The sequence below is a fragment of the Talpa occidentalis genome, unplaced genomic scaffold (genome assembly GCF_014898055.3).
Source record: "Talpa occidentalis isolate TD23 unplaced genomic scaffold, MPIMG_talOcc4v2.1 talOcc4.15, whole genome shotgun sequence".
Taxonomy (NCBI): Eukaryota; Metazoa; Chordata; class Mammalia; order Eulipotyphla; family Talpidae; genus Talpa; species Talpa occidentalis.
Window position 1 is genome coordinate 21,997,193 of NW_023601543.1, and position 25,175 is coordinate 22,022,367.

At 37.4% G+C, this 25,175-nt stretch overlaps 1 protein-coding gene across 8 annotated transcripts in view; it reads left to right on the top strand.

Moving 5' to 3' along the window:
• Nucleotides 1-25,175, top strand: part of KLHL13 (kelch like family member 13) — a 162,481-nt gene that overhangs the window by 79,200 nt on the left and 58,106 nt on the right. For 3 of the 8 annotated variants that reach the window (XM_054695594.1, XM_054695593.1, XM_054695595.1), the window contains exon 3: nucleotides 15,709-15,774. The exons of 2 other annotated variants lie outside the window; for them this stretch is intronic. In XM_054695594.1, coding sequence (XP_054551569.1) covers nucleotides 15,709-15,774 — 66 coding nt within the window. Of the gene's footprint in view, nucleotides 1-13,907; nucleotides 14,005-15,708; nucleotides 15,775-24,148; nucleotides 24,564-25,039; nucleotides 25,153-25,175 lie in introns of those variants that run through there. 3 more of the 8 variants (XM_037512041.1, XM_037512038.2, XM_037512042.2) reach the window with 3 other exon arrangements.

A 25,175-nucleotide genomic window follows, 5' to 3' on the forward strand; every position in this document is an offset into this window, starting at 1 on the left:
TTTTTTAAAGATTTATTTATTTGGGCCTCCCCTGGTGGCACAGCGGTTGAGCACTGGGATGCGAGGCTGCCTGTAGCCTCTGCAGCGCCGGTTCGTTTTCTGGCCGCCGGCGAGGGTCCCACCAAAAAAAAAAAAAAAAAAAAAAGAAGAAAAGAAAGAAAAAAAAAAGATTTATTTATTTGTGCATACAAGAGCCAGGGTACAGGCCAGAGATGCGGGGGGTGAGAGGATTCACCAGGAACAGAGTGGGGAACAGAACAGGCAGACTGACTGAAATACACTGCTGTGAGGCAATGGGCGAGACAGGAAAGGTGTGCTGCGCCATGTGGGTAGCTCCCTGGCTGGCTGGGGATCTAACTTGTGCTGCAGAGGCTGCGGATTGCTTCATAGAGTGGTGCTTAACCCCTTGTGCCACCAGGGAGGCCCTATATCACACTTCTTATTTCATGGACATTATTGCTGAAGTCAAGACTAGAGCAGGTAACACTCCTCATCCACACCCACTGAATTACTGATCTATTCAGGCTTGTCCGAGAATGCATAGCTGCAGTCTCCAGGGATAGAGCAAGGTTATATCCAATATACAAAGTATTTATAGTGTATGTAATTGCAAATTGGAATCAGGTCTTTGAGTTTATTTTTTTTGTTGTTGTTGTGCTTTTCTGTTTTGTTGTTGAGCTAATGTGGTACAATGGATAAAATTGAATTTTTAAAATATAAAGGCATCAGATAGTGATGGAAATATCAACATTAGGGCATGATTTTAATGAAATCAGTCAGGTATCTTCATATATAAAGACCTGATTTAGTAATTGAACTGTTTTCTACTGATATAAAAGGGCTAACTGCAGACAAAAGAACTATCATACAAATAATGAGAATTTTTTTAAATCTATGATTTTGTAGCATGAGGATGACCCTCTTTACTTGCATGTCACACGTTCAGAGACACACATTGTGATCAAAACCCTCCAATTCTATGTGTTATTTTGAAACACACAGAGTGCTACACAAAGCCTACCCCAGAGATTACTCAAAAAGTTAAAACATAGTTACCATATGACCTAGAAATTCTACTCCTTGGTATATACCCTTAAAAGAATTGAAAACAGATATCCAAGTAAATACATGTACATATATGTTCACAGAAACACTATTCAAAAGGGCTAACAGGTAGAAATGGCTCAAATGTTCACTGATGGATGAATGAATATACAAGTGGTGGTATACATGCCTACACTGGAATATTTAGCATAACAGGAATGAAGTATTCAGATCTGTATATTGTGGATGAATCTCCAAAACATTATGCTCTGTGAAAGAAGATAGTCACAAAGGATCACTTACTGTGTGATTCTATGTATGTGAAATATCAAATAGGTAAATCCATAGACTGCGTATTAGTAGTTGCCAGTGACTTTAAGGAGAGAATAAGGAGCTACTACTTAGTGCATGTAGATTTTATTTGGAGTGATGTAAATATCAGGGACAATATACAAGCGCAGTGGATGCCCAACATTGGGGTATACTAGATCCATGGAAGTTATAAATTTAGAATTGTTAATTCTTTAATATATAAATTTATTTTATATTATTTCATTTCAATTTAAAATATCTCTACAATATAGTATAGTGAGTGTGGCACTGTCGGGGAGGAAAGATAGAGTGTGATGTTAGGTTGTGTACAAGCATTTTTTGTTTTATGAGTCATGTACTTGTTTTTATAGTTGCTTTTTCATTATGGTAAGTTTTAGTAGTTTTCCATTTGCAGTAATAAGTACAGAGTTTTCCTTTTAAAATAAATGTAAAAGGGTTGATTTAAAGAAAATAAATAATGAAGGTAGTGCTCAGATAGGACATTTAAGACAACTCATAGATGAAAGAATAATATGAAACTTTAAGAAACATTATATTCTATGTTCAAGCCAGTTAATTTTTATTGAGTCCCAGATGCTGTTCATCAAAGGTGAGTGAGGTGTTTTTTGCTTTAGATATTTTCAACCTAATAAAGGAGATAAGCCACATCTATAAATAATTCTAGGAAGAGACTGAATGTTCCAAGTGATAAAACTGAGAACTAAGGTTAAAACTAGGTACCTGTTGAATTATCAGTAACATTGTAGAAAATGCTGGAACATATTGGAAGAAAATGAACTGAAAATTTTGCTTTTGATATTAGGAACAAGGAACAGAAATAATACATACAGCAGTCAATGTATTCAGATGCATATATTGTGGCTTTTTCTGCCTCCACCCTTTTCAGTAACCTGGCAGTCATCCTCCATTCCTGTACTCCCTCAAAGCCTCACATTTAAAGAGAGTGTAGTAGAGGGCTTGCATAGTAGACTGTGGAGCCAGACTGCCAGGGTCAAATGCCAGTTCCAATATTTACCTACTATATAACTTCAGTCATGTCAGTTGATTTTTCTATGCCTTAGTTGTCTGTTCTATAAAATGGGGCTATTAATAGTACCTACATCATAGGGTCATAGTAAAAATTAAGTAAGTGAATTGATTACATGGATAAAGAATTTATAACACTACTTGGCACATAGTAAGTGACAAACAAATGTTAGTCATTATCATCATCTCCACTCAGTAAGTCCTATTCACTCTGAAGAAAATGAGGCAAAATTAGGGTATGCATTCTCAGCTAACAAATGGGATAGGGACCTGAGGCTTCAAGGAATGATGAGGGGTGTCATGTGATGAGGAGAGGGCGATTCACATGATGAAGAGCAGGTGCTCTGAAGCTACATGTTTGGTCTTCCTTATAAACAGATTTCTACAACACGATGCTTACTTCTGGTAAAAATCCTAATTCTGGATAACACACCCAATTTGCACTGTTCTAGGTAGTTAACGGAGCTTAACTTTTTTTTTTTTTTTTTTTTTTATGCTGGTAGGGCCTTGACTGACCTTAGCTCAAAATAATCCACATGCCACAATAATATCTTGGTAAATCCTGTTTCTGGACATGTTGGGTAGACCTATACTTCACAATCTGAAACCAAGGTAAGCACACATAAGGCTTACCTCAAGAAATACTACATATTATTGTAAGAATAATATGTAGTAAATGCTACAATAGTTTAGAAAAGAGTGTACTTGGTGTGTGGGATCAGTCCCCCCAAAAGAGTCAGGTAGGTTTTTCTTAAGATATCCAAAGTAGGCCTTTTTCTAGTATGTGTCACTTTGGTATTTCGAATGGTCAGTTGAAGCTAAGCAGAAGCTCTTGCCTTTTTTCTAATCAAGGAAGCTATCACTGTTCCCTCTAATGACCTAGAAGAATGTAGCTTGGGGGATATCATCCAGGTGTAGGTTTTGCAGCCTCTCTCTATTTGACAATCTCAAATTATTTTCAGATTAAAGATGAGGTCATCTCGTCCTTGTGAAGTCTCCCCCTCTCTCCTTGATGCCTCATGTCCTTAAACACAGAATAAATATCCCCATTTCACCCCATTATTTTTTAGAATTTTTTTTCAGAATAAATCAAGCAGAAAATACAAATCAGTTTTATTAGTTTTTCCCAAAGGCATTTCAAAGATCACTGATACAGCATATAAAGGCAGAGGCTTTTAAGGACCCCTTAGTCAGTTATGATTCCTCCCTTCTTTCTCATGGAAATAGGACCTCCCATTTTCCACTTGGCAGATGGCACCAGCCACAAGGAAACCTGGGAAATGTAGTTCTATTTTTAGAATTTAAAACCATGTGGATTCTGGGCTAGAAGATTTGAATAGTAGAAGTTGAGCTTTTTCCCATGATCCTTTCTGCACCCTTTCCTATATCTCATTTTCTCTATCTCTGCATAGTTTTTCTAGTGCCCCCAAATACCTCCTCACCACCAACTTCCTTCAAATAGCTCGGCAACAAGGTTGCAAGGATTCTAAAAGGTGTTGCCTTGCCACCAGCCCGTTTCCTGCGGGCAACACTCTTTGCTATTTGAACTCATTCACACATTGGTGTGAATGAGTGATACCTACCTCATCCTGGCAGCTGTACTTATTATAATTTTAACAGGCTTTTTTTTAAAAAAACAAATGAACCTGTAATTGCTGGAATTTCTGGCAGCTTTACAGAGCAAGCAGTGAGAGAGACTCGAGAGAGAATTTGTTGGAGAGAGTTGGCACTGTAGGAAAAGATATTTTGGGACAGGGAAAGCCTTCACTAATTTCCTTTCTACCCCACCTCCCTCCCCCCTCATATTGTTTTTGTGTCTTTCTCTCTTGAATCCACAAAAACTATAAGCTGCAATTAAATTTTTTTTTCCTGAGGTCTATATTCTCTTTGATTTTATTTATTTTTTAAATTTTATTTTATATATTTTTACATTATTTTTCATTTTTGCACAATATATGCATTTTCATCTTGATTATAGTCCCCATACAATTCCCACCCCCCTTATTTTGACCCTAATCTCTCCTTCCCTCCTCCCCCCCATGTGTCTCTGGTTTATAGTTGTTTGTTGATTTTGATTTTTACTTTATTAGAATTAGTCTTTTTTCTGGTCCCTTATTTAGGTTTTCCAAATTCCTGCTAGGAGTGAGACCATCCGGTATTTTTCTCAACAAAAACAAAGTAAATAATCCAGTTAAAAAATGGGCAGAAGAGCTAAAAAGGAACTTCTCCAGAGAGGAAATGCAAATGGCCAACAGGCATATGAAAAATTGTTCAGCATCACTTGTAATCAGGGAAATGCAAATCAAAACCACAATGAGATACCATCTTACACCAGTGAGAATGGCACTGGTGAGACTGAATGTTCCAAGTGATAAAACTGAGAACTAACGTTAAAACTAGGAAGGTACCTGTTGGATTACCAGTAACATTGTAGAAAATGCTAGAACATATTGGGAGAAAATGAACTGAAGATTTTGTTTTTGATATTATGAACAAGGAACAGAAATAATACATTTAAAAAAACTAGCTACAACAAATTAAAAAAACTAGCTACAACAAATGTTGGCGAGGATGTGGAGAAAGAGGAACTCTCCTGCACTGCTTGTGGGAGTGCAAACTGGTCCAACCACTATGGAGAGCTGTGTGGAGATTCCTCAGCCTGGTAAAGATGGTGCTTCCATATGATCCAGCAATTCCACTCCTAGGTATTTGCAATTAAATTTTTTATAAAGACACCCATGACAGTTATGGGTAAGGCAATATTGTGTTTCCCAATTGTGTGCAAATCTGAGATGACCTATAATGGGAAAAGGAGTTAAATATGTAAGGTGGGGCTGGGATTGAGGGTACCTTGAAAGTGTAGTCTACAAATACATCTACACAAATATGGAGTCATGGAAGTTTGTGAATAGAAGACTGAGATGATGAAAGCAATAAGGAAGGCATAATTCTAAATTTGGATTAGATATCATGGAGTGTCAATTCTCTTGGCTCATGTGTGATTGAGCAATAAAGAATCCCGTTTTTTTTTTTTTAAAGATTTATTTGTTTGTTTTATTTATTCAAGTACTGGGTATAGTCAGAAGCGCGGGAGGGTGAGAGAATTCACCAGAGCCAGAGCGGGGAGCAGAGCAGGCAGAAGGACCGAAGTACACTGCTGAGGGCACCAGGAGAGGTCTGCCGCCATGTGGGACTCTCCTCCGGTGGCCGGGGAGCAGCCGGGGATTGAACCGGCGCTGCAGAGGCTGCGGGCAGCTTCGCAACCCAGTGCTCAACCGCTGCGCCACCGGGGAGGCCCAAGAATCCCGTTTTTATTGCTACTTTTTTTTTTTATTGTTCTGGGACTTCTTTTAACATGTAGTGTCTGTCTTCCTGGCTGTCTGACTCTTCTCTCTGGCTTCTGAGCCAATCTTTCCTTTAGGATTCAGGATCCTAGAGGCTTTTATGACTTACATTTCCAGCTAGCCTTTAGGGGTTTATACACTGTGTTTCTGTGTCCCTATAGCCAAATTCAAATACAGTGTTAGCAAAACATGGCATCTTTTTTTTTTATAAGACCACATTTATTTATTATTTTTACCCTGCCCCAACCACATTTATTTCGTTTTAATAAAAACCTTCAGGTATTCTAGGCATACCCCAGCACATACCCAAAGAAGACAGTGGTTATAACCTGTAATAGTGCCCTTTACAACTGCAGGAACCTCCCCCCTTCTCTAGAACCTTATGCATATGTTAAATCATATTGGTGAAATTGTGCAACTGAGGGGTACTCAAGGACCCCACACTGTTAAAAGGGAAAACCCATTTTGTCCCTTCTAAAGGTTTGGCTATCCGTGTGCACAAAGGCAAAGAAAGGTCTCCCATCCGTGTGTGTGTCTCTCCCACTTGACTTCCTTCTCCATTGTTCCACCTCCAATATATGTCAGCTCCTCTCCTTCTACATTCCCATCTGCCCTGCATTCAGGAAGTCTGGTTCATGGCATGGTGGGCATTGTAGTCCAATGCTGCCACATGTAAGTGGCATCCATTCCCAGAGCCACAGCACTGTGATGCTCCTCCCACTTCTGTGGGGATGCTGTAACATTGTGACTGGTGTCTTCCTATGTTAACTTACCTTTTATACTTTGTATTGTTTATTATATTAATGTCACTGATATCTCTATTCTTCCTGTTTGCATAAAGGGAGAGGTCAGGAAAAGGGGTGAGAAAGGGATTTGAGACATTTTGTTTAGCCTAAATTATTATCCTCATGTTGGAACAGAGCATTCATACATCTTTAATCAAATATGTGTATTTTTCTCATTCTTAAAATTACAGGGGCTAGTATTGGGCCTTCCTGTGCTTTATCTGTGAGTTTTAGTGTGTATTTGTGAATTTTATACTTGATTGCTCACCATATCATTTGAGTTACTTGTGTCATGATGCAAAGGAATAATCCCATATCCCTCTGGCTTCTTGTAGGATGGCAAATAATTAAATAAGCTTCAGGCAGATAAATAAGAGAAAAAAGCCAAAAGGACAATAGCATGTAAACCTCCTGTATACACAGCAGAGACCCACTGTGACTGAGTAATTTACACAGGTGGCTTTAGATGCCATCTTAAATAGCTTAGCTAGGACAAGGGAAGTTATGGGGAGAAAAGGGTGTTTAACTAAGGGGTTTACTGGGAAAAACAAAGTTACTTTTGCTTTCTCCATTGCAAAGAGATTGTGTCTTCCTAGGAAAGACCCTTACAGAGAAAAGTTTAGGTTGAACATCAAAAGCAGCTCTTACCAGACTTCAGAGCCCCTCTCATGAAAAATAAACACTTCCCAATGACAAGTTTTGGGTTGGCAGGTTTTTGCTTCCCTACAGCCTTGCCTTTGGAATGTCTCAAGATGTTCCACATTTCAAAAGTTGAGTTGTTCAATTGTTTCATTAAACCAGTCTCTCAGTCCTGAGACTAGATCAATCCAGTTAAACAGTTGTGGTCAATTTCTGAAGGGCTTCTTGTAGGTGAATCTAAAGTTAAGCTAATATAATCATAAACAATCTCTATCGAAACAAAAGGGAAAAAGGCTAAAGATTAAGGGAAACCTCTCCAGTTGGGAGTCCTGAGGGAATCCAATTGAGTGAGATTTCGAGGCTGGGGTTTGAAGCATCTTCATATGAGGTGGGGGCAGGCAGTGGTTTACTCATTTGCAATTCACTGGCTTCAGACATTCACAAAAATAGCAATAGTCACATTTAGGCACAGCCATATCGGTGATGTGTCTGAATTTGATAAAGTTCTCTGTTTTCAAAAGTAGTTTTGGTTTTCCATCATTGCAAGCCAAAAAGACGGGGAGAAAAACTGGAAATATTAGTTTGAAAAGTTATAGCCAGTTAAAAAATTCAGGATCCAGTCCAGTTCACACGTGAAAAAACAAAAACTTCAAAAATGATTAAGAGGACCAAAATCTGATATTCCAAAAAAAGTTACTGAAACGTATTTCTTTCTTGCCTTTCTCTCCAATTCTACCAAATAATTACAGTAAAACTCATTTGCTAATTATGTCTAGTTTCAATAAACTAGTTTTTATTTATTTTGCATAGCACAACAGGAACAAAATATAGCCATATAGATTTTTAATCTGCTTTGCTAGAACTTTCCACAATGAATCTTAGGTTCAGCTCTTAGTGGCCTTTCAGGGCCCAGGACTGTGGGTAGGGTCTCACCATCAGAAATTGCCTGCAGTACCTCTATCTTTTGGTTAAGTTTCTCTTGTTGCTGTCCCAAAATGTCCTGTGGTTTCTGTGTCTGCCAGGGGGTGACCTTCCTTACCCTTTTCCTTATAAACCTGGAACCCTAAAAGCAAGGGATTTGGGTTGTATTTTCTTTGTAGGTTCTGAGGTCAATATAGATTGCTAAAAGCAGTTCAGTTCTATTAGCAGTCATTTATTGAGCCATTAACCTATCCATCCATCCATCCATCCATCCATCCATCCATCCATCCATCCATCCAACTATCCATCAAAAAGGTGTTATATATGTACTATTGTAGGCTCCTTGCTAGGCACACATAGGGTATCAGAAACCTCAAAGTGAGTCATTTAGGTATGTTGTTTGCAATTCTAATTTTTTCATGTATTTCTTACCATGTACATTTTAGTTTTGGAGGAATAAGTCCCCTCAATGATTTCTTGCATAATTATCACCAGAAAACCATTTAGTCTTAGAGGAGAGGTGATCCTATCTCTGCTCACTTGATTTCACCAGAATTATGTCCTATAATTGGGTTGCTATGTGACAGGGACTGAGTTAGAGTTAATAAAAACATAAGGAAGACCCTGTTGCAGCTCTCAGAAGTTTATTGTCTAGTTTATAGAAACAGTTATAGTCAAAGTGGCAGGAGCTATGATGTTCAAAGAGCCATGGGAGTTTAGAAAACATAGCATGAGGGTCTGCTATAGGAATGTTTCATGGAAGGAGGTAAGCTTGTAGACTTAAGTGTGATGGAAGATTTGCTTGCTAGCAAGGGAGTCAGAGCATTCAAAGTGTAGAAAAAAATCATATGTGAAACCACTGAGGCAGGAGAGAGTATGGCATATTTGAGGTTGGTGACAAGAAATCGCTAATTGAGGGGTAAATGTGAGCGCTGTGAATTGATATTGGGAAGGCATTTCTGGGGTGGGTATAGGTTTCTCATTCTGTAACTGTAATCATACAGCATCCATATCTCCTTTGACTTATTCCTTATATTCCCCAGCCATTTACTTCCCCGTGATCATGGTGAGAAGCCCTCCCCGCCCCCCAACCTTTGGTGGTATTTAGGAGTCATGTTTGCATTTCCACCCCTAAAATAAATATTAATACAATACAGAAGTGATTAATGAATACCGAATTAGATGTCAGAGGACCTGGATTCTTGTTTCTCAGTTCCTGCAGCAGCTCTGTCACTTCAGCCAAGTCATTTAATAACTTTCTTTACTAATAAAATGGGAATATTAACACCTGCATTGCTTACCTCAGGGCTGGGGTAAAGATGAAAATAAGACTGTTAAAATTTAAAAGGTATAATAAATTACTTTACTTGGAATCCTGCTGGCTGAGGCAATCACCTGACCTTTAAAATAAGGAAAGCATTTCATTGAATATCTGGATAGCAAAATTAGATTGAAAAATAATTGACAAATAGAAATATTCATCTTCATTAACTCCATATATTTGCTTTTCTATCTGTGGAATGTTATTTAGCTTTTTTCTGTTTCTAAACTAACATGATGAAATTCCCTTCTTTCCAATGCTATATTATATGTATTTTAGCCCCTTGCACTATTAAATAGTAATTACTATTAAATAATAATGAACTTAAGATTTAAGTTAATAAAATATGACTTTGTGTATTTCATAGTCAACCTTTAATAATTGATATCAGGTAGTTTGAATTACTCATGAATTATCTTCAATCATTTGTGTTATTGGATAGTGGTATTACCTGAGTTATGTTACATCTTAGAGATTTATTCGAATGTTTTCATTCAAATGGGATGGTTGGTTAAGAAACTGGCCTTCTTCCTTTGCCTTTTTTCCTGATCCAGTGACAGTGCAGGCAGAGTTAATAATAACAGGAAAAGGCACATCCATTCATTTTTTTTCTCTTTGACCCGCCCTTCCCATGAGCTTGAATGGTAATACTACTGGAATCTGATCATTCACCTGAAATATGACCTTCTAGACCATTGGAATATGAGCAGTTGCTCCTAATGTAAATACCCCTGCCCAACCATTCTTTAGATCATTGATTCTCAGCACAATAAAAAACTATAAACTACTTCTCATCCTGCTTTGAGCCATCTTATATCCACCAGAACAAAGGAGAAGTGTACTGCTATGGTTAAGATAACATGATGATGCTATTTTGAATGGAATGTAAGTGAATTATTTATACTAGACAAATATAGACCCTGTCATCACTAATATTATGAGAGACTGTGCACTACTAGGAGCTATTTATTCCTCTTTCTCCTTTTTACAACTTTTTACAACTTTCAGATGAGCTAATTCATGTGAATTTGGGTAAAAATACCTATTCTGTTTCAAAGTAGAATATAAAATGATTATTGCATTTTTTTTTTTTTTGGCTAGTCCTGAAGGAAATACTCTGGCAATTGTTCGGTTTTCCACAAAACTCAATAAGGAAATGATCTGGCTTGTTTTGTCTTTGCTTAATATCTCTGGTACCATTCATGCATAGTTTAAAAGCGTATTTTTGAAGATCCTGTGTATTAAATCATTTTTATGTCTTCTAAGTACTGCCCTTCTTTGAAGATTCCTTGAGAAAAGTATGGCAAATACACAAAATCACATTCTCCATTTTTTTGGAATTTCAATTTTTTTTAGAAGTTAGTGGGAAATGATCAGTTTTGCCATCCACTAAACAAGAAAGAAGGTGTAGACAGTTTTTATTTGGGAATTTTAAGTGATTGGGAAAATATTTTCAAATATTAACAGCCTTTTGAAATTATTGGCAGAGTCCTCTTAATCCACTTTAACATCTAAGAAAACACCATCGTTTTTGCATTATTGCATAAATCCAAGATATTATGCATACATAAAAAGAATGAGACAGAAACTGAATACTAAATGCCAACATTAGCCGAAGCTCCTCTGAGTATTTGACACTAAGCATAATGGGGTGTGGTTCCATTAAGTATTTACACTCCAGGACTTGTTTCTCTGGTAAAGCTTCTTGTGCTAGATTCATCTCCCAGCTAAAACTATTAGCCTTAAAAACAAAACAAAACAAAACAACACACACTCCCTTCTTCTTGGATGTTCTCCTTTAACACCTCATGAGATTCTAAACCTTCTGCATCCAACTCCCTTTCTGTGGTCTTCATGAATTCATTTTATTTATTATATGGATCTTCAAGTGAATTCGGGGCATTTACTGCAAGTAGTAAAACAAAATCACAATTTCCTCCTCCTCTCCCCACTCCCTGCTTTTACAGCTTCCTCCCTCCCCCCCAAAAAAAAATCACAGCTCTGTCATTCAACTATTTTGTTGGTATCTCTTCTCAATTCTGGAATTTTGAACCATAACTGTGATGGATATAGCCAACAATGCAGAAAGGGATAGTAATGTAGAGTTGCTGCCAACACATACCTAATTCTATTCACAATTCACAACCTTTCCTTTTCAGGGTGCAATGTGGTGAAGGCGAGTACTGAGATTAGTGTGTACTATAGAGTCTGTAATGATGGACTTTCCTAGCCCACTTACTCTCATACTTGGACTTTTAACTTAGTGTCATCTCCTCACCATCTTGTTTCACTGCAGAGTCAAAAAGTTTCTTGAACATTGTGTACTATATATTAGAAAGAGCACATGCTCTGTCTGGTGGAGAAACATTTGAAAGCTATAGATTCAAATTACCATAGAAGACATCACTGTAAAGAATGGAATTTAAGTTGGATCTGTTAGTGTGTGATCAAGGAGTGCCCAGTGACCCCAAACTGTTAAGGGACGCATGCTCTCTAAAGGGTCCATCCATTTGCCATACAAAGGCAAAGGAAGCAGACTCTTAGTATGAAAGACTTTTAATAGAATCAGTGTGCATAGAGAGAAGAAAAAATATTCCTAATAAGTTTCCCAATAACTCCCCCACCCCTGAATTACACATCCCCTCTGAACAAATGCCCAGCCAAACAGGGTCAGCTTGAAGTGGGGCCACTGAAGTCAGAAAACTTGCCATGTCTTAGGTACCTTATGGTGCAGAACCACAAGAAAGGGGTTAAGCAGGTCACAAGCAGCTGGGACAGGAGAGGGAGAAACTTAAAGTCAAAGGACAAATCAAGATAACGTCTGCCATTGTATCTGCCAAGGACAGCCTCCTCACATGTCTCTCACCCACCTGCCTCTTCTAAGTATCTCCTCCAAGTGTCTCTATATATCTCTCCTCTTTGTGTCTCCTCAAAGTCTCATTTCCAGCAGTACCAGAGTACAAGTTTGGTCACAGAAGCAAGGTGCCACTCTGCATGTGTTCAGTTTATTAACCAAGCATGGGTGCATAACTCTATCTCTAGTTCCCAGCGACCACCTCCCATGCCCGCCCTAAATCAGGAATTCAGATTCATGTCATACTGGGGAGTTACACTCCTTAGCACCTGATACCTCTTCAATGCAGTGTAGGGTTGGAATTCATCCAGGACATTATTCATGGGCTCAGAGTTTGCTCCTTACTCAAACAAAGCTAGAAGGGGAAGGTGAGTTCAGAAAAGTAGGTTGGAGAAGACATTTCATGCAGGAGCAAAGGAGAGAAGGAACAAAGCAAGTTTGTGAGGTAGAGCATGGATAGTTAGTGTTAGGGGATACTACGACAGTGAATTGGAGAAGTGTATAGTGAGTTCTTAGTGCTGAGCTTATTAGTTGCTTGATTTATCCCTTGAGAAACCATTCACTCAGCAAGTGGTTTGTCATACCTCATAGGATAAAATCTAAACCTCTCCACTTCCATATTAGGCCTCCTCTGATGTGTGGTCTCTACATACCCCCAAATCTACTTCCTTCAACACTACGTACCCTGAACTCCTTCCATTTCTATTGAAGACTTTCCCAATCCTTCCAACATGTTATACTCCTCAGACTTCTGCATGTCTACATAGACTATTTCTTCTAGAGCCCATCTGGTGAGTGCCTCAACTTTTAGACCAAGTTGCAGCACGATTGTTGTTCCTCTGTTGCTGTAGAATCCTGGACATACAGTATTAAAGCTCTGTACTGTACTTGTCCTATCAGAGCTCACTAAACTGGAAGCTTGAGAGCAAGGGACTAGCTTGCTCAGGTTTATAGCTACATCATCTAGCACAGTATCTACATAACATGTAGCAAATATATATAATACTTAATTGACATCATGAATAGTTGATTTTAAGAGAATCATCTAAAAGCAGTGAGATTGATAGGTTGAAGATAGAGATGGAGAGAGACCAGTTATATATGTTTTTTGAAGTAGCTCATTTGTTAAAAAAAACAAACAGAAGGACATGGTTTCCTGGGAAATTGCTGAAGAATTAAAAAATTGGACTTAATGGCTGGCTAGTAGGGGCAGAAGAGAGGGAAGAGTTAAAGATAATAAAGATGTAAGGTAATATGACAAATAACAGGACAGCTACCTTACAAAAATAGGGTTGCTTTCAGGTAAACATGTTTTCTTAGTCAGATCTCCTGGTGTTAGTATTTGCTTCACCCCACCTCTGCTCTAAAGATGAACACTCTGTTCCTGTTCAATTTACTGCAACTAAGCTCGCGACTCATGTGGTTCTGATCTTCAAATCTGATCAGGAGTTAAGATATGAAATATAAGTAGTTCAGCCGCTCCGAGTACAATTTCCTGTCCACGGAAGGTGTGCTATGCATAGGATTTTGAATATATAAAACCTGGTTCTGCTTTTGGGAGCTCCGACTGAAGTGTTATACCAGACAGATGCACTGGGGGGCGCTACTGTGTAGCAGAGCCTAGCTGTGCATCACAGCTCTCAACTTTAAAACTCCAGAGAATTTGATGAGAGAGGGATCCACAAGAACATGACAAATGATGAGAGTTCAAACCTTAAGAGAAAAATGGGCTTATTGGTAAGAGACATTTCTTTTCCTTTATTCACTGCTGTTACTTATTCATTAAAATAGCAAGCCTGTTGTTTTCATATGTGGCTGTGAAGCGGTGTACAAAAATCAATTTTATATGTATTGTAGAATTCAGGAGACATATTGGTAACCATGCAAAAATCATAGGAAGCATGTATAAAGCTTGATTTTTGGAGGAAAAAGCCATAAAGAGCATTTTATTTCAGATTGTGGTATATAGGTATATTTATATAGCTTAAGTGTAATGCAGGTTAAGAAATACATGTAATTTTTTAAAGTTAAAATAAAGAATAGTGACTTGTGCAGAGAGACATAATTTCACTCAGTTGCCAGAAGGTGGCACACCAGATTCTTCTTAAATACACAAAGGAAAGGAATAATATTAATAGGAATATAAAATAAGCTGTATTTAAAGATACTTTAATGTATTTTAAGCAAAAGAAATGATATAATTGTTATTTGCTTGGTGAGGCTTAGTGCTAAAACATAACAAATATGAATTTAACCATTGTAGCTTTTTGTTATTCAAAATAATCATTTTTATGTGTATAGCATTTAAAAGTAGTCTTTGAAATAGTATTGCCATTTAGCAGATGCCGTTTTGAATTTATTATTCTAAAGTAGAAATAAAATACTTGCTGTCAACCTTTTGCAAAGAAGCTGTTAGATTTAGGACATTTTAGATAAGGTCTCTGCCAAGGTCTTACTTAAGAGACCATTAAACTATGACTTTGATTTTAGTTGTAACTTTAATAATGCAATGTTCGTGTGAGATGACCCATACACAAAAAAAACCCGAACTGTTTGTTTTGAAGAAAAAGTTAGATAAAGGTAGTGCTTCCTAATGTTTACCTTTTATAAGCTGATAGCAACATAAATGAAATAATTTAAATATATTATATATTAAATTTTGTCTTCAAGCTTCTCAAACACCTGCTTGAATACTTTAATTGTTTGCTGGTTGACTGTCGACAACATATACTGCAGTAGTCTATTTTTAAAACTGCATTCCTGAGGCAGTAGCAGAAGTATGTCTGTTCTTCGTTGCCTTTTTATCAACCCATAGGGGTTAGCTATATGACAGAACTTCACAAAAAAAAAAAAATTCAAAAATCTTCTGGTTAGGAGACAGTATATCTGTTTATATGTTTTTATTAATTACAAACAGTATGAAAATAGGAAAATTGGTAGTAAATGAACCTAGAAGAACATTAGCCATCTGTTCTCTGAATGCTTGTAATGTGTGTCATTTGCTTTCAGGTTTTTATGGCAAAACAGTATATCAGCAAAGAATTGAACTTTAGGCTAAAAAAAGCTAGAAAATGACAAAACATTCCAAGGCTGAGTCTATACTTACTGGAAAAGTGTTTCCTTATGTCTAAATTTGGCTAGTTTAGTGTTTTCGATCAGCTGCCAATAAATATTGTTTTTAATGTCAGTCTCTATTGCAGACTTTCTGAACATTAAGAGAGCTTCTCAAAACAAATAGAAGCTTACACTTTCTAGCTACATTTTCAAACTTAATTTAGACATTTAAAATTTATTTTGTGTGGTCTTAACTGTTCAGGATTTATGAATATGTTTTATTAATTTTCAGCTAAAATACTTGTGGTGTGTGCTTGAAATTTTGAATTAAATGCAGTAAAGCCACAATTAACCAGATTTTTTTTTTTTTTTGCACTCCACTTTCAGGAGACGGAGGCAATTGTCTTTAAAACAAGCCGATTTCAAGGATATGTTCAAAAAATCAACTTCAGGGTATGTGCAAGGGTCTGCGTTTTCCTCTACCTTATTGTAATGAGTATTTATTTTCATAAAAAAAGACCCTAAAGTACTAAGAAAACGTTTAGTCGTCAAGAAAATTTTCAGTAATGTCTGGAGTACTGTGATTGTGAAGACACCAAAATGATAAATTATTCCGTTAAAAAATACCACACACCGTTGCATTGTGCTTTATATTTTCCAGTGTGCTTTCAAAACCTAAGTTCAATTGGTTTTCATACCATTGCTATGAGTTAGGCAAAGAAGGTGTCATCTTCCCTATTTTAGGGATGAGAGACAATCATGCAGTAGCTCACAGAGCTAGCTAATGGCAGCGCCACACCACAGGTACCCAGCTCTGTCCTCTTTCGCATTTTTCCTCATTGAAAAAGTTTGAAACAAGTTTTTAATTTTTTCTTCTGTGTTACATAATCAATATAATTTATACTGCCTCTATTTCCTAACTGCTGTACCTCATCATTTCCCGCCTTGCGTCTCTCTGTCATCCTCTGCACCTTGCTGTCAGCCAGCTGGAGACCTTGCTTTCAGATGCTCCCAGACCTGGAAGGATCTGGAGTGTGGGAGGGCGAGATAATGGCTGGACAGTGCAGACTGACAAGTAGTGGTGAGCAGCCAATGCTGATATGCCAGGGGCCGAGAGAGAATACACGGTCTCGCGGTCTCGCTCTCACTGGGACTGTCTTGAATGGGTGTTAGCCACTTGACTTTAAAGCAGTATTTTTCCAAGTTTAGTGAGCTAGTTGTAAAAAGCAGCTGATGTACTTGTTTAAAATGCAGAGTACTGGGTCCCAACTCCAGACCTCTACATTTTAAATATTTGCGAAGGCTTATTCTTATGCAGATTAAAATTTGAGAACTTCTGCCTTCAAGGTGTAGGACTTTTCTCTTGGTGTACGTGTTGGAGGGTAAGAAAAAAGTGACTTTTCCATCCCCAGTATCCGTGTTTACATCATAGCACGTGGGGGCTGGAGTTGGGCAAGGGTAAGGAATGACAGATGTGACTTTCACACATTCCTGTAACTACATCTGTGGCATATCACAAAAACTGCTATGCCTTGTGGTGCCTATGGTATTTTCAAAAGGTTTGTGTCCATTTTAGCCTTGACGAAGATGAAGGGCAGAAATATTTCCACCCAAAAGTGAAAATAGGGAAGTTTTGCTATTTTAAGAGTTAACCTATGCCAGTTGTTTTCAATTTAAATTATTTTTTTAAAAATTGGCTAGAAACTAGGCGATCCAGACTTCTGGATAGTTCAGGCTTTACTGGAACAATATATTTATGCTTACTCATGTTTCTTATGGGAATATGCCATCTGCCTGATTAGATTGTAAGGATTTATGGCCAGGGAATGCATGTTCTTTTGTATAATTGTAACACCTAGCAAATTCCTAAGTTTTCAGTACATACTGATGAATGAACCTAATTTGTGAAGCATGCACCTCTTACCAGGTTTTGGGCTAGGCACAGTGAGTTGATTGATTTGGTATTTGTGAAGTTCAAGGAGTCTCTCTTACACTGTCAGTAATGGCCAATACACTAAGGATGCCTCAGTTTAACAAATGCATTTAAATTAACAAATGGAAAAACATGGTCCTAATCAATCATTTTGATAATGCATGTTCCCTGTTTAGATTTTCAATTTAAACTTGATCTTATCTCTTTGCCCTTTTTGGAATACAAGTTATATTGTTCCGTGCTTTACAAATCTGAATCTCAAAAATTGGTAATGTGGAAATCTCTAAAAATAAGTGTTTTCCTTAAGTCATGTTCCTGACTAAAGAGTATCATAGGACTTTAAACAAAATGACCAGACCCTGTATAGTGGAAGACTCATAAAATGTTCCACAGGGTCTCTGATTTATCAAGCTGAGGGGCCTCCCTGTTGGCGCAAGGGGTTAAGCACCACACTATGAAGCAACCCACAGCCTCGCAGCATGAGTTTGTTCCCTGGCCTGTCAGGGAGCTACCCACATGGCAAAGCCACCTCTCCTGTCTCGCCAGCTGCTCCCCTCAGCAGTGTATTTCGGTCAGCCTGCCTTTTCTGTTCCCCACTCTGTCTCTGGTGAATCCTCTCACACACACCCCCACACCCCACCCCCGCATCTCTGGCATAAATGCATAAATAAATAAATCTAAAAAAATAAAAATAAATACATAAAGCTGAATAAGGAACAAATATAGGCTACCTAAAGGGAAGATGTATTTTACTCTAATGTTGTGTAGCTTCAGAATTCCTTGAGAAATAAGTGATAATTTGAAACAAATATTTGCTTTTTAAGGCATGAAGAGGTTCTGAACTTACTAGTTGAAGTAGATAGAGTGACAGTCAAGAAACCCAAATTTCAATTGCATCTAAAACCCAGGGCAACCTAGAACATGAATTCTGTTTTATATTTTCTCATATCAAAATCACATTGACTTTCTTTAACCAGCATGCGTTTTGAGATTGGGTTTGTTTTGTGCTTTCACTAAAAGTTTTTAATCATTAGAAATTGTTTACTCTTATCAATGTAACTCAAGATTTTTGAAAATTAAGATTGTAATATTACCTCTTACATTGCCTTCATGCAACTTTTGTACTTTGCTCCTGTATTTGGTGTCACCAAAATGAAAAACAAAGCAGTAAAACTTTGAAAAGTTTCATATGAATGTATTTCTTATTCAGTAGATAGAGCTATATTCTTAGCTTTTGTTTCGGTAACACTACATTTTTCATGGCTTTTTATTTTGATAAAGATGCAGGTTTAGTGTGTAGACACATCAGAAAATCCGGCAATGATTTGTCTATTTCATTTACCCATGGTAATGTAAGAAGTTACTTCTGAGGTTACAGAGAGACAGCTTGCATTATTTGAGTTTAGAGCGGAGATTCTTCGTTAGAGCAACCCATCCTCACTATAAATAATCCTCACTATATTTTCATTTAAAATAGCTTGTATTCTGGGTGATTTTCTTCAGCATTTACTTATTTTTCACAAGATAATGTACATTTAATTTTTTATTTTAAGGATTTTTGAGCCTAAAATGATCAAATGCACAGATGAATATTCCTTTTACCTTAAATCTGGTTTTAGTAATAGCAAAATCAGTAACAGCATTTAATAAACTTTCCTGGCTTCAATACATAATTCTTATTTGTCACTCCTCTGCTTATAAACTTCTTCAATTTACTCAACAAATATTTATTAAGTACTTTCCAATGTGCCAGGAATAGTGCTCAATTAGGAAGATTAAAAGATCCAGGGATTCATTCTTGAAGAAGGAAGAGGAATTTGGGATCGGCATCTCAAGCAGATGAAGTAGAATAGCCTCTTGTTGGAGCACTGGATACATTATTCCTATTTGATGATGATAAACAATCTCTCTAGATTGCTTTTTAAAAGCAATTTAAAAATGGTAATGTGAACTCAGATATGTAAATAGTATATATTTAAAAATCATTGATTTCCCCTACCAACACTCTCAGCACACATAAACACTTTGGTTTGGAGTTTAAGGCAGTTTTTAGTAGCTGGGAATACTTAATAATTAATTTCGTTGAATCCTGTCAAAGAGTTACTTAGGCACTGAGAATCTCTTATGAGGGAAGTGCTCAGGGTAGCCAAAAATAAAAATTAAGAAGTCATAGAGAATATGGATACTGCAGAAAGCAATAAGGAAGAAGAAGGAAATGCAAGAAGTTCTACATTTCTCATTCAGTGCTGATTTTTTTAATGTAGTGAAAGTAATTTGTCAGGATTTGTGGGTCAGTGGGTCTTCAACAACTGAATCTTTTTTGTTATCTGCTCAGTTCCTTTGATTTTTGTCCCCCTACCTGAACTCCTTTAACCCCCTGTAATGAAAAGTGCTACATAAATACCTGGAACCACTTCCATTCTGCCAGTCATTACCTTCCTTGCCTTTCTTGTTTTCCTCTTTGCACCCTTTACCTATTGTTTCCTGTTTTACCAGCTTATCAACTCCTCTAGTTGCTGGTCTGCTCCCCATCCCCCCTCCAAAAAATCAACTTAGCACTCTTCTTTTTCCTTAGAAATGTTAAAGATGGGAACAGTGCTTCCCATTACTTAAGTCTTCGTGGTATGAGAAAATTCTGTATGCGCACACACAAGCATGTGCATGAGTATGTACCTGCACAGCAGTTGTTATTTTCTGCTTATTGGCATTATAGATAGGGACTATATTAATCCAGGGCATACTCAGAGCTACAGTAGCCTATGTAAATTCTTTGTGGGACTTGAAGGATCTACACAGTTATGGTAAGGATATGTGACAAGGTGCTTATAAAAGATGAAATGATGACTTTCCAATGTAGTTGTCTGTGAGAAACATCTGGGATTTTCCATTTGATCTAAGCAAGGCTACATATCTGAGTATCTAGGAGGAAATTTTTAATGTATTGGACATTCAATTTCCGTAAATGAAGGACATGCACATGCACATACACACACCTGTCTATGTAGCCATTCATGTGAACAGTTCTGTTTTCTATAATAAAGAACCCATAATGTATTAAGACATTTACTGTTGTCCAGAAGTTCATTTTGGGGTGTGTGCTTTAAAGGGTTTAACAGTCCTACTTGGTTGCCATCTGAATATTGTACTGATTGGTAGAACATAAACAGAGCACATAATTTGGCATGATTTACAATCTTCTATGAGCAACTAAAGTCTCATGGCTATCCCAGATTGGTCTGTCAATACTAAGGAGAAGATTACACAGTCCCTGCTCACACAAACTGTATTAATGCTATTAGTCTTCAGTTGTACCTACCACAGGATTAAGCAAAACTTGCAAGAAAAAGATAGGTCATCTCTTAGGGATTATCAGGAAAATATGGAGAGAAGAGGTGAGATACACAACATATTAGCCAATTCATTTAGTGAGGTGGTGGTACTCTAGACAAACCACAGCAAACAAGTTAAATTTTACTATGAAGAAAATTTTAATTCGCTTTTAATTTTTCTTTTAATTGAGAAACATTTATACTGAGGGAAAAAAGATAGCTTGTCACCTGCATAGTTTGCTATTTTCCCATAATGCAACTGGCTTAATTTTAAACACTTTCTGGAATTAAGATTTTGAAAATGGTCTTTCTATACCATTTTGGTGTTTCCCACTTCTATCTTTAAGGGTACATGCAACTGGGGGAATAAATAGCTTTTAATAGTTCTTATTTCTTTAGAATATATTGAGATGTGTAAAATGTGCTTTACTTCATAAAGAAACACACATCTGTAGAACAGTCTCTATTGAGAAGTAGGGGCTATAGGCATTCTAGAGCTCTGGCCTGGCCTAGGAGATGGGGACTTGGTTTCTAGTGCCATTTTTACTGCTAGCTAGCAGTGTGACATTGGCTACATTAACTTCTAAGCTTCAGCTTTTTTATTTACATGATGAGGGTAGTGAGCAAGATGATTTGTAAAGGTTCTAAAAGTTATTAAAAATCTTCTCTTTCTACATTGGGAGCCAAGGAATTCTGTGTTGTAAGATTTTGCCAAGAATGACTCTTTTTGTGGCCTTGGCCAAGTCCCAGCGTTGTCCTTTGTTTATTACATGGCTGATATACACATTTCACAGGTATTTTTAAGTGATTAGTTAATGTTCATAAAATGCTTTGAAGAGCTTTTGTGTATGTTGTCTTCTTATCCTGTTTTATGCAGTTGTCCATAATAGAAACCAAGTGTTCTGTGAATGAAATCAGTGTTTCCTATGATGTGACTGAGGGTTTTTGACATTTCCAAGTCTAAATATTAAAGTAGTGGGACACTGAGCCTGCATAAAATTACATTTAAAATACATGTTTAATCGTTTTCTTCCTTTCACTCTGTAGGTGACAGCATTTTTAGTTCTAGAATGTAATGGTAATTACACTCCATAGTTGCTACTGTAGCTGCCATCAGAGTAGTAATCTGATTAATTTGTACTCTGCTTATTTGTTGTTGGGGTGAATTTACCTGGCTGAAGTTTATTTCTACTTGATATATGAGGAATAATGTTGTTAAGCAAATTAATAGTATAAAGTATATTACGTGGGCTATCTTTCTTAGTGGAATTCTTTTTAAAGGCTTTAGCATATTAGTTGTTTGCCTATGAGAGATAATTACAAATGAGTGCTAGCAATTTATTAAAGCAAAATATAAATAAATGAATATAAATAAATGTTCAACATGCATTTAGAGTTTGGGGATCTTGAAGATTGCAGAGGATGGGGTGGAGAGAGGCAGTCTTTTGTTTAAAGTGGTTGGAATTCCACAAAATAGAATACTGAACATTAAGTCTAAGAGAAATTGAAACTGAACTTTGGTGTAGATTTGGTGGTATTTGTTGATGTCTTTGGGAGCCTAATGAGATTAGACAAAGAATTATGTTGGTTTTTTTTTTTTTTAATCAGTTGATTGTTCACAGAAGAATAATAACTTGAGTTCCTTTGCAAGAAAGTGTTCTTCACCTGCTTATGGGGGTTGTTACCCTCTTGGAAATTTGGAAAACTCTTCATTCCCACTTTCCCACTCATAAATTTTGCATTGTCTTGATAGCAGATTTGCTGGAAATACTTCACTGCCATGTTTGATGCAGGCCTTGGATCTTTGTTCTCAGGAGAAGTCATATTTGCTCTTGGTGCTTTTTAATGTTTTCATAGGCAGGAAAGTGGTTGAATAGCCTTCCTAAAATCAACTCCTTGCTACCGGCAGCTCATTTGGGGCCATTGTACATTTTATATAAATATTTTTGTGTGTGGGACCCTCTCCGGCAGCCGGGGAACGAACCGGCGCCGCAGAGGCTGCGGGCAGCCTTGCAGCCCAGCGCTCAACCGCTGCACCACCAGGGGAGGCCCCATTTTATATTTCTAAATGTTCAAGAATGCTTCACGTTTTTGGAATGGGACATTCCAAACTTGTTTGATATATGTGTGTGTTTTGTGTATTTTCTTTGTGTTTCCAATAAGTTTTTCCTGCTGAGTGTACTTGGGGACCCTTTTGCTCTCTATTAACTATGCAAAAATCTTCTAAGGTAAAATGTTGACTATGGTTTATTTGTATTAGAGGCACTTTTTTTTTAAAAAAAAAACTTTTAAATATATTTTGTCACTAAAGTATTGGTAAATACTTTCTCCAATTTCTTTGATGATTTCTATGAGACAGTTTTCTTGTGGGGGGCGGGGAGGAGTTGGAGATACTATTTAACCCTTGAAGTTGTTTGAGTAGATTTTTTTGGAGGTATTCCTGTGTATGATAGTTTGAATAAAAATTATTTGTGAACTAGTGACATCTACTTAATACTTACGAGTAAGTTCATCCCTTATTGTTCAATGATTCAAAATAAGCTTCCTGTCTACATATATAATGCATATACAAACGGATTTGGGCTTCATGGGAAAATAATTTTTGCCTGAATCTTGATGTGTACCTTAAAGAAGGTGCTTGTGATTCCCTTAGCTGGTTTCACACTGTATTTCTGGTATATTAAATTATATATTTTTGCAATTTTTGAAAGTAGTTTCTGTCATCTGTGCTTTTGGAATACAAATGAGAAAGGCTCTTAAGGGACTATATCTTAGTCTTTTAAAAGCTAGGAAAAATTTGGAAAGAATATTTGAAAGTTACCTTCTTAATATGGAAGCGCAGTTTATTGCTAGGATATAAACTTGAAAATAAATATGAGTTCTTTGTTGCTGCACTGATTTTTTTTTTTTTTAAAGGCGCTAGCATTCTCGTCAGTGGAGGTCTGTCCTTACTAAAAACCTGCATTGATGAGACAGATAATATTGTTTTCAGGTGGAAGTAGAGAGTTTCTATGAAGGTAGAGACATAGCAGCAGCTAAATGTTTAGCTGGCAGCTTGCCTACCTCAAAAGTAAAATTCCTTAACCTACAAATAAAGAATTAATCATCATCCTAGTTTATCCTATTTTCACTTCTGAGCATTGTGCAGAAAATTTGTGAGTTTGGTGCTTGAAACAGAAACTTAGAACACCCACTCACTTTCGGAGCACTTGCTCTGCTGTTTTCTGGCAGTATTTCTAAACACTATAGATGGACCCTATATTTGCCACTGCTTTCATGAAATATCTCAAGCTGCCTTTGACGGAGCTTTAGTTTTTGAATCTCCTTGTCAGTCACTAACCCCTAGAGGTTACCGGATCCGCTGCTGAGCTTTGGAATGGTCCCTGCTGGACACCTGCTTGGCCAGCAGCATTGGTCTCTCCTCTAGGCAATGTGTGAGCTGTTGGAGGGGGGGGTGGAAAAGGGAGGGGTGGACGGGAGGGAAAAGGGGGAGAGAGGAAGGGGAGGGCAGCATTGAATTAGATTGTTGATAGCGTCCCTCCGAGGACTGCTATTAAGAGCACGCTACTCTGTACTTCTCTGCCGCAGAAGACAGAGTGATGTTCACGTTACCACAGCATGTTGTAAATGGATGAGATTTTGCTCATCCCGGCTTGGAAAAAAGAATAGGGAAAGGAGAGCAACTTGAATCAGAAGCTACTAGAAGAGCGTGCAGAGTTCTGCAGCAGTTTATATTCGCTCTTACATTCTTCCTTCTTCTAACTGGAAAACAGAGACTGGCATTTTTTAAACGGGCTTTTCCCATAATGGCATTCTTGTATTGTGTGGCCAGAGCTTGCACAGGAGGAAAGCAGGCTGCTGAATTTAGTCACTGATCTCTATTAGCTGTGGCCTAAGGCTATGCTGAGGTTTATATCCCATTTGTATTGTTGCAGCTCAAAAGAAGAATGTTCAGAGGATGACAAGTGTATTCTGAGTAGGTACGTTGTTTCATTTTCATATGAAACCCATCTATTTTTTTTCCTGCTACTATTGGTCAGAAATCAGGTTAATTGGTGCAGAATACAGTACAGTGCTGCAGTATCCCTGTTAAGGTAGAACAATGGTAATGCAAGCTTAAAAAAAGCAACCCTAGCTGCTTTTTATTAAATAAAGCTGCATTGTGGGGTATGCACAGTGCAGTCTTAAAAAAAAAATATACTGCAGTCAACGCTTTCCTAACGAGGTGGCACTATTGTTGAGTGAGAACGGTAGAATCATCATATTGCTTTAGGGGACAGAAGGATTTAAAGGAGGTACCTTGCAGCCCTATTTTACAGATTGAAAGCATCGGTTTCAGGGCACTGGCAGAATCGTTTGCTTGTTCTCCGCGGCAGCCACTGCTGTGTCAGTACAGTGTGGAATGGAAGTCCTAGTTGGTAGTCTGTTATGGAAACGCTGTTTACTGTTATTGTAGTACCGTGGTGACAACATGCCATTGAAATGGAAAACGAGCTCTCCTGCTATCTGGAAATTCCCAGTTCCTGTGCTTAAAACATCCAGGTCAACTCCACTTTCTCCAGCATACATGTAAGTGAGCGAAAATAGGATAT